The sequence below is a fragment of the Rhinoraja longicauda genome, chromosome 34, assembly GCF_053455715.1.
Source record: "Rhinoraja longicauda isolate Sanriku21f chromosome 34, sRhiLon1.1, whole genome shotgun sequence".
NCBI classification, from domain to species: Eukaryota; Metazoa; Chordata; class Chondrichthyes; order Rajiformes; family Arhynchobatidae; genus Rhinoraja; species Rhinoraja longicauda.
The window spans coordinates 3558216-3572216 of NC_135986.1; the positions used below are offsets into that span (position 1 = coordinate 3558216).

At 52.4% G+C, this 14001-nt stretch overlaps 1 protein-coding gene across 1 annotated transcript in view; it reads left to right on the forward strand.

Moving 5' to 3' along the window:
• The first annotated feature begins 8533 nt into the window (after nt 1-8533).
• ap1s1 (adaptor related protein complex 1 subunit sigma 1) overlaps nt 8534-14001 on the forward strand; it is a 52708-nt gene continuing 47240 nt past the window's right edge. The window contains exon 1 of the mRNA XM_078427822.1: nt 8534-8677. Within this exon, the coding sequence (XP_078283948.1) occupies nt 8675-8677 (3 nt within the window). The 5' untranslated portion in view covers nt 8534-8674. The remainder of the gene's footprint in view (nt 8678-14001) is intronic.

A 14001-nucleotide genomic window follows, 5' to 3' on the forward strand; every position in this document is an offset into this window, starting at 1 on the left:
CCTAGATGCTGCCCGACCTGCTGAGTTACTCCAGCATTTTGTGATACATCCTTTAATTCTGAGGCTGTGCCCTCTGGTCCTAGACTCTCCCACTAGTGGAAACATCCTCTCCACATCCACTCTATCCAGGCCTTTCAATATTCGGTGAGTTTCAATTAAGTCCGCCCCCCCCCCCCCCCCGCCCCCCTCATCCTTCTAAACTGTTATTTCATTTCAAGCTTTTCTTGAATTGTCAATAGACAATAGACAATAGGTGCAGGAGGAGGGCATTCGGCCCTTCGAGCCTGTACGCGCCACCATTCGATGCGATCATGGCTGATCATTCACAATCAGTACCCCGTTCCTGCCTTCTCCCCATACCCCCTGACTCCGCTATCCTTAAGAGCTCTATCTAGCTCTCCCTTGAATGCATCCAGAGAATTGGCCTCCACTGCCTTCTGAGGCAGTGAATTCCCCAGATTTACAACTCTCTGACTGAAAAGTTTTTTCCTCATCTCCGTTCTAAAAGGCCGACCCCTTATTCTTAAACTGTGAGGCCCCTGGTTCTGAACTCCCCCAACATTGGGAAACATGTTTTCCTGCCTCTAACGTGTCCAATCCCTCAATAATCTTATATGTTTCAATAAGATCCCATCTCATCCTTCTAAGTTCCAGTGTATACAAGCCCAGTCGCTCCTGTCTTTCAACATATGACAGTCCCGCCATCCCGGGAATTAACCTAGTAAACCTTCGCTGCACGCCCTCAATATCCTTCCTCAAATTTGGAGACCAAAACTGCACACAGTACTCCAGGTGCGGTCTCACTAGGGCCCTGTACAACTGCAGAAGGACCTCTTTGCTCCTATACTCAACTCCTCTTGTTATGGAGGCCAACATTCATTCCATTGGCTTTCAGTCAGTTGCAGCTGAGAGTTTTTTGCAAGCCAGTTTCTGAAAATCGAAAGATCTCGGGAATAGAAATAGGGTAAATTTGATGAAGGGAGGAATAATCTGTACCATTCGCCAAAAGTGGTGCATTTATCAATCCCATCAAACTGGGCATTTTGCAAGGTGTGGACATTTTATTCTCGCCTGTGACAATGTTTGTCGATCGAACAGCTATTCACGGACGTTTAGACGTTCAATCACTTCCCCCTTACATCACCGTCGTCAAGGCAACGCGTGCGAGTCTTCGGAAGCAGCTAGGGGAAAACTGCGAGACCTTTGAGCTGGCACCCATCGCCAACCTTCAAGTTAGTCTCGGAGATCGCTGCCAAGGACGAGAGGGGGCGGAGGGAGGTTTACCAGGATGCCGCCTGGGGGTTAGAGGGCAGGCACAAAATGGCGGAGTAACTCAGCGGGAAAGGCCGCATCTCTGGAGAGAAGGAATGGGTGACATTTCGGGTCATAGAAACATAGCAAATAGGTGCAGGAGTAGGCCATTCGGCCCTCCGAGCCTGCACGCACCGCCATTCAATATGATCACGGCTGATCATCCAACTCAGTATCCCGTACCTGCCTTCTCTCCATACCCCCCTGATCCCTTTAGCCACAAGGGCCACATCTAACTCCCTCTTAAATATAGCCAATGAACTGGCCTCAACTACCTTCTGTGGCAGAGAATTCCACAGATTCACCACTCTCTGTGTGAAAAAAAACTTTCTCATCTCGGTCCTAAAAGACTTCCCCCTTATCCTTAAACTGTGACCCCTTGTTCTGGACTTCCCCAACATCGGGAACAATCTTCCCGCATCTAGCCTGTCCAACCCCTTAAGAATTTTGTACGTTTCTATAAGATCCCCCCTCAATCTTCTAAATTCCAGCGAGTACAAGCCGAGTCTATCCAGTCTTTCTTCATATGAAAGTCCTGCCATCCCAGGGATCAATCTGGTGAACCTTCTCTGTACTCCCTCTATGGCAAGAATGTCTTTCCTCAGATTAGGAGACCAAAACTGTACGCAATACTCCAGGTGCGGTCTCACCAAGGCCCTGTACAACTGCAGCAGAACCACCCTGCTCCTATACTCAAATCCCCTCGCTATGAATGCCAACATACCATTCTTCGAGACCCTTCTTCAGACTGGATTAGAGGGTGAGGTTGGATAGATTTGGATTGATTTTCCTCTGGAACGGTGGTGGTTGAGGGTGGTATACAAAATATTGAGAGGTATAGTTTAGTTTAGTTTCGTTTAGAGATACAGTGCGGAAACAGGCCCTTTCGGCCCACCGGGTCCGCGCCGACCAGCGATCCCCGCGCACTAACACCGTCCTACACCCGCCAGGGACAATTTTTACATTTACCAAGCTGATTAACGTACGTACCCGCACGTCTTTGGAGTGTGGGAGGAAACGGAAGATCTCGGAGAAAACTCCACGCAGGTCACGGGGAGAACGTACAAACTCCGTAGTCGGGATCGAACCGGGTCTCCGGCGCTGCATTCGCTGTAAGGCAGTGACTGTACCGCTGCACCACTAGGTATAGATAGGGTAGACAGTCAGAACCTCCCCCCCCCCCCCCCCATCGAATGCACTGCCAAGGGTGGTGATGGAGGCAGACACTATTGTGGCATTCAAGAGGCTTTTAGATAAACACTAGACCAAGTGGACCCGTTGGGCCCAAACTCTCCTGCATTGGTGCAGCACCCTCTCCTTCCCCCCCTCCCCTCTCACCTCTACCCCCCCCTCCTCTCCCTTCTCACCTCCCTCCCGCTCCCCCCCTTCCCCCCTCCCTCTATCCTCCCCTCCCCCTTCTCTCCTCCCCCCTTCACCCCCATACCTCCCCTCCCCCTCCCCCCCTCCCTCCATCCTCCCCTCCCTCCTCCCCCCTTCACACCCCTACCCTCCCCCTCTCCCCCCTCCATCCCCCTCAACCCCCCCTTATCCTCCCTCCCCCCCCTCCCACCACCCCTCTCCCTCCCTCGGAGATAGATTTAAACTTTAAAATGTGAATAACTTAAAAAATATAACACTGATTTCAATCAAAATACTTGCATTATCACTAAAGTGACGATGGTGAGTAAGGTGGACCTAAAATGGCCGCGCTATCGTGCACCATTTTGGCTGAAGTTCGATCACAAACATACAAACAAATGAGAGTTTTAGTATATGGAAGTGCAGAGAATAGAGGGATATGGATCACTTGCAGGGAGATGAGATCGGTTCATCTAGGCATCAGGTTCAGCACACACATAGACTCATAGAGTCATAGATTGATACTGTGTGGAAACAGGCCCTTCGGCCCAACTCGCCCACACCGGCCAACAATGTCCCAGCTACCCTAGTCCCACCTGCCTGCGTTTGGTCCATATCCCTCCAAACCTGTCTTATCCATGTACCTGTTCAACTGTTTCTTAAACGTTGGGATAGTCCCAGCCTCAACTACCTCCTCCGGCAGCTCGTTCCATACACCCACCACCCTCTGTGTGGAAAAGGTTACCCCTCGGATTCCTATTAAATCTTTTCCTCTTCATCTTGAACCCATGTCCTCTGGTCCTCGATTCCCCTACTCTGGGCAAGAGACTCTGTGCGTCTACCCGATCTATTCCTCTCGTGATTTTGTACACCTCTATAAGATCGCCCCTCATCCTCCTGCGCTCCATGAAATAGAGACCCAGCCTGCTCAACCTCTCCCTGTAGCTCACACCCTCTAGTCCTGGCAACATCCTCGTAAATCTTTTCTGAACCCTTTCAGGCTTGACAATATCTTTCCAATAACATGGTGCCCAGAACTGAACACAATATTCTAAATGCGATCTCACCAACGTCTAATACAACTGCAACATGACCTCCCAACTTCTATACTCAATACTCTGACTGATGAAGGCAATAGTCAATAGGTGCAGGAGGAGGCCATTCGGCCCTTCGAGCCTGTACGCACCGCCATTCAATGTGATCATGGCTGATCACTCTCAATCAGTACCCCGTTCCTGCCCTCTCCCCATACCCCCTGACTCCGCTATCTTTAAGAGCTCCATCCAACTCTCTCTTGAAAGCATCCAGTGAATCGGCCTCCACTGCCTTCTGAGGCAGAGAATTCCACAGATTCACGACTCTCTGACTGAAAAGGTTTTTCCTCATCTCCGTTCTAAATGGCCTACCCCTTATTCTTAAACTGCGGCCCCATAATAATCTGCCTTCCTGTTCTTTCCACCAAAGTGTATGATCAGTGTCTACCTGTGTTTGTTATTTCAGAGCTAACGGGCATTAATAGCTGCTGTTAAATTATCCTGATGAATAGGATAGATAGGAAAGGTTATGACAAGAATTCTCTCCATAGATACTGGATCTATGCTGTTTGATGCCTGCTTTTCTGATGTTCGAGATGTTCTCTCAGTGGTTTGGCAGTGTAAACTTGTGGGCGGTTATGCAACATTAGACGGCAGTTCCAATTTACCGGGAGATTGACTATTGCTGCACCAGAGGAGCCTGGCCAACCCACGCCTGCGGTGACTATATGAAAGATCGAGCCAGTTAGTTCTAATCCTGGTAGACACAAAATGCTGCAGTAAATCAGGGATCTCAGGAGAGAAGGAATGGGTGATGTTTCGGGTCGAGACCCTTCTTCAGTCATTGCCAGAGGAGGTAGTTGTTGAAAGACTGGAGCGACTAGGTTTGTATACACTGGAATTTAGAAGGATGAGAGGGGATCTTATTGAAACATATAAGATTATGTATGTGCTGTTGCGTTTTCAGTCAGAGAGTTGTGAATCTGTGGGATTCTCTGCCACAGAAGGCAGTGGAGGCCAATTCTCTGAATGCATTCAAGAGAGAGCTAGATAGAGCTCTTAAGGATAGCGGAGTCAGGGGGGTATGGGGAGAAGGCAGGAACGGGGTACTGATTGAGAATGATCAGCCATGATCACATTGAATGGCGGTGCTGGCTCGAAGGGCCGAATGGCCTCCTCCTGCACCTATTGTCTATTGTTTGTGTGCCATTGTATGTTCGTTCTTAGTACCTGAACTGATGTACAGCGCTTTGATCAACGTGGGTTGTTTTTAAATGTGCTATACAAATAAAATTGACTTGACTTGATTATTAAGGGATTGGACATGTTAAAGGCAGGAAACATGTTCCCAATGTTGGGGGAGTCCAGAACCAGGGGCCACAGTTTAAGAATAAGGGGTCGGCCATTTAGAACGGAGATGACGAAAAAAAAATTCAGTCAGAGAATTGTAAATCTGTGGAATTCTATGCCTCAGAAGGAAGTGGAGGCTGATTCTCTGGATGCTTTCAAGAGAGAGCTAGATAGAGCCGAATGGCCTACTCCTGCACCTATTGTCTATTGTAGTTGAGCATTTAAAAGGCGCTCGGACAGCTACATAGGTGGTAAATGTATATGAGGCAAACTCGGGCAAAGAGAACTAGCTTAGACTGGAGCATCTAGCTGGGCTGAAGGACCTGTTTCAGTGCTGTGTGAATCTCTATCACTGCCCAACAAAAAAACTCCAGTGTCAGAGTGATGCCCAGTGCAAATTGGAGGAACAGCACCTCATATTTCACTTGGGTAGTTCTTACACCCCAGCGGTATGAACATTGACTTCTCTAACTTCAGATCGCCCTTGCTTTTACTCTCTATCCCCTCCCCCTTCCCCGTTCTCCCACCAGTCTTCCTGTCTCCGACTGCATTCTATCTTTGTCCCGCCCCTTCCCTTGACATCAGTCTGAAGAAGGGTCTCGACCCGAAACGTCACCCATTCCTTCTCTCCCGAGATGTTGCCTGACCCGTTGAGTTACTCCAGCATTTGGTGTCTACCAACAAAAAAAACTCATCTCTCCTCCCTGTTACATATTTTAAAGCTAAAAACCGGAGATAGCCCTGCATCCTAACAATAGACAGTCTTCCTACTTAATCTATTTAAATGCCTTCTGTTTGTGCGGTTACCATAATTTTTGTTTAGATTTTAGATTTAGAGATACAGCGCGGAAACAGGCCCTTCGGCCCACCGAGTCCGCGCCGCCCAGCGATCCCCGCACATTAACACTATCCTACACACACTAGGGACAATTTTTACATTTACCCAGTCAGTTAACCTACATACCTGCACGTCTTTGGAGTGTGGGAGGAAACCGAAGATCTCGGAGAAAACCCACGCAGGTCACGGGGAGAACGTACAAACTCCGTACAGACGGCGTCCGTAGTCGGGATCGAACCCGAGTCTCCGGCGCTGCATTCGCTGTAAGGCGGCAACTCTACCGCTGCGCCACCGTCGTGACATGATGAGATGGGGCCTGTGAGATGGAAAGTCTTCTATTGTCTGCGGATGCACTCTGATCACATGTGTGTGTTTCTTAAGTAGTGTGTTCAGTGATTGACCACATAATCTCTCTTTCAGAGTAAGTGCTCATCTTCGAATGTAGCACAGTTAGAAAAAATACCAGTTGTACCACATAGTACTGCGGCTATAAATACAATTGTCAGTAAGGCAGCAGGGTAGCACGGTGGCGCAGCGGTAGTGTTGCTGCCTTAGAGCGCCAGTAGGGATTGCCAAATTTCTCACTCCCAAATAAGGGACAAAAGGAGACGTCACCGACCTCACCCAGCCGGCAGCCACGTGCTCCCGCTCCACCAATGGCGGGCATTACACTCCTTTGCGTACTACACTTCAGTATTTCGACCGAAGATACTAGAGGAGCAAGATGAACCATTCCATCGATATCGCCTATACTGAAGTGTAGTACGCAAAGGAGCGTAACGTCCGCCATGTTAATAATAATAATAATAATAATATATTTATTTTATATAGCGCCTTATCACATGCTCAAAGCGCTTTACAAATACAATTAACATAGAGACAAACAGACAAACTATCCTGACGGAAAAGCGGCGAATACTCAACGCCAGCGTCCTCTCACGTCAGGGTCCGGCAGCAGACATCAAAAAGCACAAGACACACAGATACAATTTTTTTACACAAAACAGCCATCACAGTGATTGCTCTAGGCATACCCTCACTGTGATGGAAGGCAAAGTCTTATCTCCTCCTCATTCTTCTCCCGTGGCGCCACGAGGCGATCGAGGCTCCCAACCCCTTGAAGCCCCCACCGGGCGATGGAAAGTCCCAGGGCCGAGCCAAGCCGAGCAGGCCGATGAAAGTCCTGAGCCCCCACTGGGCGATGTAAAGTGCTGCGGCCGGGCCACGCAGGGCGATGAGGGGCCTGCGGGCGGGTTGATCAAACCTCGCGCTTCGGGGCGGTCGAAGCTGCTACGGCTGGAGCTCCCAAAAGCCGGTCGCCAGCCAGGGACCTGCGAACTCCCGATGTTGCGGTCTGCAGGGCCCAACGGCCGAAGCCTCCGAGATGGTAAGTCCAGGCCCTGCGACCGGAGTCTTCGAGGTCGATCCCAGCTGGAGGCCGCCGACTCCACGATGTTAGGCCGTAGCGCGAACGGAGATACGACACGGTAAAGGTCGCATCTCCGTTGAGGAGGAGATTTTAAAAAAGGTTTCCCCCCACCACCCCCCCACATACACAGAATTAAAAATAAAACAAAACGTACATTTAACATCGACAATGACAAAAAAAACACAAAAAAAAAACCGGAGAGACTGCCGGTGAGCCGCAGCTGCAGAACACAGCCACGCCCCCTTCGTCGGCAAGTAGGCAACAACCTCCGTTCGCTCTGCCTCTCGCAGTGTTTTGGGGGAACAGTATGTGTGATGATACCATTAAAATGCAGAATATATCTCATCTATCAATTCACAGATTTGTGTTATTTTTCTTTTTAAATGTTTCTGCCAACTAAAATGGCGTCGTGACCTACTACGGTTTTTAGGGTCGAGTGGTCTCTTTATCTTTGATTTCGACGGAGTGGTTCATCTTGCTCCTCTAGTATCTTTGGTCAGGACCGAGAAGAGAGAAGTAGGCGGAGGTTACGTGCCACGCATGCGCACTCCTCCCCCTTTAGTCGCCCGGACCCGAGTAGGTGGAGGATGTGCGACGCATGCGCACTCCGCCCCCTTCGTCGGTCGGACCGAAGAGAAGAAGTAGGCGGAGGACGTGCGACGCATGCGCACTGAAGAGAGAGGAGACGAGGGCGTGCGACGCATGCGCACTCCGCCCCCTTAGTCGCCCGGACCGAGGAGAAAGATGGCGGGCGGAGGTCGTGCGACGCATGCGCACTGAAGAGAGAGAAGAGACGAGGGCGTGCAACGCATGCCCACTGCGCCGAGAGGGAGGGAGAAAGTTGGCCCTTTCGGGTCCGGCGCAGTCTCCGCCTCCTCGTCCTCCGACAAATTCCGGAAACTGCCGAGGCGTGCCGTGGGCGGGGGTGACGCACGCGCACTCCGCCGAGAGGGAGGGAGAAAGTTGGCCCTATCGGGTCCGGCGCAGTCTCCGCCTCCTCCTCCTCCTCCGAGAAATTCCGGAAACTGCCGAGGCGTGCCGTGGGCGGGCTGGCTGGGTGGGGGTGACGCATGCGCACTCCGCCGAGAGGGAGGGAGAAAATTGGCCCTTTCGGGTCCGGCGCAGTCTCCGCCTCCTCGTCATTCCTCCGACAAATTCCGGAAACTGCCGAGGCGCGCCGTGGGCGAGGGGGTGGGTGTGACGCATGCGCAGCGCGCGATGGCCGAGTGACGGCGGGTGGCGGGGGCGGCAACGGACGGCAGTGGCGGACGCGAGGGAGGCAACTTTTGTGGGGACGGAGAAGAGAAGAGTCGAGGCGGGGGGATCGTCGTCGTCGCTGCTGCTGCTGCCGCCATGGTAAGCACACACTTTAAAAACCTGACATAAATGAATGTAGAAATATGCGAGAGAGAGAGAGAGAGAGAGAGAGCCACTCACCTGAGAGTCTCCATTCACCTGAGAGAGAGCTCCATTCACCTGGCTGAGAGAGCCACTCACCTGAGAGAGAGAGCCTCCACTCACCTGTCTGAGAGAGCCACTCACCTGAGAGAGAGCCTCCACTCACCTGTCTGAGAGAGCCTCCACTCACCTGAGAGAGCCTCCACTCACCTGAGAGAGCCTCCACTCACCTGAGAGTCTCCATTTCACCTGAGAGAGAGCCTCCACTCACCTGTCTGAGAGAGCCTCCACTCACCTGAGAGAGAGACTCCACTCACCTGAGAGTCTCCATTTCACCTGAGAGAGAGCCTCCACTCACCTGTCTGAGAGAGCCTCCACTCACCTGAGAGAGAGACTCCACTCACCTGAGAGTCTCCATTTCACCTGAGAGCCTCCACTCACCTGTCTGAGAGAGCCTCCACTCACCTGAGAGAGAGCCTCCACTCACCTGAGAGAGCCTCCACTCACCTGAGAGAGCCTCCACTCACCTGAGAGTCTCCATTTCACCTGAGAGAGAGCCTCCACTCACCTGTCTGAGAGAGCCTCCACTCACCTGAGAGAGAGACTCCACTCACCTGAGAGTCTCCATTTCACCTGAGAGAGAGCCTCCACTCACCTGTCTGAGAGAGCCTCCACTCACCTGGCTGAGAGAGCCACTCACCTGAGAGAGCCTCCACTCACCTGAGAGCCTCCACTCACCTGAGAGAGCCTCCACTCACCTGAGAGAGACACTCACCCGAGAGAGACACTCGCCTGCGAGAGGCTCCACTCACCTGAGAGAGCCTCCACTCACCTGAGAGCCTCCACTCACCTGGCTGAGAGAGCCTCCACTCACCTGGCTGAGAGAGAGAGACTCGCCTGAGAGCCTCCACTCACCTGTCTGAGAGAGCCTCCACTCACCTGAGAGCCTCCACTCACCTGAGGCTGAGAGAGCCACTCACCTGAGAGAGAGCCACTCACCTGAGAGAGCCAATCACCTGGCTGAGAGAGCCTCCACTCACCTGTCAGAGCCTCCTCTCACCTGAGAGAGAGAGAGCCTCCTCTCACCTGAGAGAGAGAGAGAGCCTCCTCTCACCTGAGAGAGAGAGAGACTCCTCTCACCTGAGAGAGAGAGAGACTCCTCTCACCTGAGAGAGAGAGAGCCTCCTCGCACCTGAGAGAGAGCCTCCACTCACCTGGCTGAGAGAGCCTCCACTCACCTGGCTGAGAGAGCCTCCACTCACCTGGCTGAGAGAGCCTCCACTCACCTGGCTGAGAGAGCCTCCACTCACCTGGCTGAGAGAGCCTCCACTCACCTGAGAGAGTGCCTCCACTCACCTGAGAGACTCCACTCACCTGAGAGAGCCACTCACCTGGCTGAGGGAGCCACTCACCTGAGAGCCTCCACTCACCTGAGAGAGCCTCCACTCACCTGAGAGAGCTTCCACTCACCTGAGAGAGCCTCCACTTACCTGAGAGAGCCTCCACTCACCTGAGAGAGCCTCCACTCACCTGAGAGAGCCTCTCACCTGAGAGAGCCACTCACATCAGAGCCTCCACTCACCTGAGAGAGCCACTCATCTGAGAGAGAGAGCCACTCACCTGATAGAGCCTCCACTCACCTGAGAGAGAGCCTCCACTCACCTGAGAGAACCTCCACTCACCTGAGAGAGCCTCCACTCATCTGAGAGAGAGCCTCCACTCACCTGAGAGAGAACCTCCACTCACCTGGCTGAGAGAGCCTCCACTCACCCGAGAGAGAGCCTCCACTCACCTGGCTGAGAGAGCCACTCACCTGAGAGAGCCTCCACTCACCTGAGAGAGAGCCTCCACTCACCTGGCTGAGAGAGCCACTCACCTGAGAGAGCCTCCCCTTACCTAAGAGCCTCCACTCACCTGAGAGAGCATCCACTCACCTGAGAGCCTCTTACCTGAGAGAGCCTCCCCTCACCTGAGAGCCTCCACTCACCTGAGAGAGCCTCCACTCACCTGAGAGAGCCTCTCACCTGAGAGAGCCTCCACTCACCTGAGAGAGCCACTCACCTGAGAGAGCCTCTCAATCACCTGAGAGCCTCTCACTCACCTGAGAGAGCCTCTCACTCACCTGAGAGAGTCTCCACTCATACACTCACCTGAGAGCCTCCACTCAACAGAGAGAGCCTCTCACTCACCTGAGAGAGCCTCCACTCACCTGAGAGAGCCTCCACTCACCTGAGAGAGCCTCTCACCTGAGAGAGCCACTCACATCAGAGCCTCCACTCACCTGAGAGAGCCACTCATCTGAGAGAGAGAGCCACTCACCTGATAGAGCCTCCACTCACCTGAGAGAGAGCCTCCACTCACCTGAGAGAACCTCCACTCACCTGAGAGAGCCTCCACTCATCTGAGAGAGAGCCTCCACTCACCTGAGAGAGAACCTCCACTCACCTGGCTGAGAGAGCCTCCACTCACCCGAGAGAGAGCCTCCACTCACCTGGCTGAGAGAGCCACTCACCTGAGAGAGCCTCCACTCACCTGAGAGAGAGCCTCCACTCACCTGGCTGAGAGAGCCACTCACCTGAGAGAGCCTCCCCTTACCTAAGAGCCTCCACTCACCTGAGAGAGCATCCACTCACCTGAGAGCCTCTTACCTGAGAGAGCCTCCGCTCACCTGAGAGCCTCCACTCACCTGAGAGAGCCTCCACTCACCTGAGAGAGCCTCTCACCTGAGAGAGCCTCCACTCACCTGAGAGAGCCACTCACCTGAGAGAGCCTCTCAATCACCTGAGAGCCTCTCACTCACCTGAGAGAGCCTCTCACTCACCTGAGAGAGTCTCCACTCATACACTCACCTGAGAGCCTCCACTCAACAGAGAGAGCCTCTCACTCATCTGAGAGAGCCTCTCACTCACCTGAGAGAGCCTCTCACCTGAGAGAGAGGCTCCACTCACCTGAGAGCCTCCACTCACCTGAGAGAGCCTCCACTCACCTAAGAGAGCCTCCACTCACCTGAGAGCCTCCACTCACCTGAGAGCCTCCACTCACCTGAGAGAGCCTCCACTCACCTGTCTGAGAGAGCCTCTCACCTGAGATAGCCTCCACTCACCTGAGAGAGCCTCCACTCACCTGGCTTAGAGAGCCACTCACCTGAGAGAGCCTCCACTCGCCCCAGAGCCTCCACTCACCTGAGAGCCTCAACACACCTGAGAGCCTCCACTCACCTGAGAGAGCCACTCACCTGAGGGAGCCTCCACTCACCTGAGAGAGCCTCCACTCACCTGAGAGAGCCACTCACCTAAGAGAGCCTGCACTCACCTGAGAGAGCCTGCACTCACCTGAGAGAGCCTGCACTCACCTGAGAGAGCCTGCACTCACCTGAGAGAGCCTGCACTCACCTGAGAGAACCTCCACTCACCTGAGAGAGCCTCCACTCACCTGAGCCTAGGTGAGGACACGTGACCTTACCTGGTCCTTGGTCCTCCAAAGTATTCCAGATGGAATTTAAACTGGAGGTGGTGGAGTGTGGACTTAATTAAGCAAGAAGGGGCTTCTTGGAGAAGAAGAGCTGCCTTAAATGTAGTTGCGTCTTGGGTTGAGTAAGGGTGAAGACTATACATTTGTGAGGGAAGAATTAATTGCTATATACACACATCTGTCTGACTTGGTAGCTGGTGTCTCGAATTGAATCGAATGCCCTCGTCTGCTCCTGACAGATGACCAAACCTATGGTATTTATTTCACAAAATGCTGGAGTAACTCAGCAGGTCAGGCAGCATCTCAGGAGAGAAGGAATGGGTGACGTTTCGGGTTGAGACCCAAGAAGGGTCTCGACCCGAAACGTCACCATTCCTTCTCTCCTGAGATGCTGCCTGACCCGCTGAGTTACTCCAGCATTTTGTGAAATAAGTACCTTCGATTTGTACCATCATCTGCAGTTATTTTCGTACACAAACCCAAACCTATGTTGAGCTGACCATTTAACATTTTGGGAAAAACAGGTCAAACGGTGGGCTTTACGTCTTCTACCTGAAGCTAGGTAGCCAGTCTGAAGAAATATTTTAAACTGTTGCTTGCAAACACTGAATTTTAAATCTGCAACTGCATGCATGAGGGACTGCACGTTTATAGCCCAACAGCGGCGGTTGGTGCAGTATCAACAAGACAAGACAAGACAAGAGGGGTCTCGACCCGAAACGTCACCCATTCGTTCTCTCCAAGACAACTCAGCTGCCTGACCTGCTGAATTACTCCAGCATTTTGTGATACCTTCGATTTTTACCAGCATCTGCAGTTATTTTCCGATACTACCTGAAGCCAGTGTATGTCCCTGGTTGCCTTGTATTTATGAATAATTGCCCCCGTCTCCAGGAATTCAGGCTTCATTCAAAAGCAAAAGTCGGAGAGTGGATGGAAGAAGCCAATTTCCAAGACGGGAACTGCTTGCTGGTGGTACCCTTTTGACCCCGTTCTTTTGTTTTTTGATTCTGATGATTAATTCATTGGGCAGATGAGTCTGGCTGCTTTGCACCTGAGGTAGATACAAAATGCTGGATGGAGTAACTCGGCGGATCGTGCAGCATCTCTGGAGAGAAGGGTTATTCACAAAATGCTGGAGTAACTCAGCAGGTCAGGCAGCATCTCGGGAGAGAAGGAATGGAGAGAAGGGTTGTAGTTCAGAGCTTATTTGAGGTTGTAGTGTTTAATAGCCTGATGGGTGCAGGGAAGAAGCTGTTCCTGAACCTGGACGTTACATACAGTTTTCAGGCTCCTGTACCTTCTTCCCGATGGCAGGCGTGAAATGAGTGTGTGGCCAGGGTGGCGTGGGTCTCTAATGATGGGGTGACATTTCGGGTTGAGACCCTTCTTCAGACTCCCGGGTTTTGCACCTGAGTATGTGTAGGAAGGAACTGCAGATGCTAGTTCACCCCGAGGAAGGACACAAAACGCTGGAGTAACTCGGCGGGTCGGGCAACATCTCTGGAGAGAAGGAATGAGTGACGTTTCGGGTCGAGACCCTTCTTCAGACTCCTGAGTTTTGCACCTGAGTATGTGTCTAGGAAGGAACTCCAGTTGCTGGTTCACCCGGAGGATGGACACAAAACTGCTGGAGTAACTTTTTAGATTTTTAGAGATACAGTGCGGAAACAGGCCCTTCGGCCCACCGAATCCGCGCCGCCCAGCGACCCCCTCACACTAACACTATCCTACACACACTAGGGACGCAGGTCAAGGGGAGAACGTGCAAACTCCGTACAGACGGCGCCCGTAGTCAGGATCGAACCTGA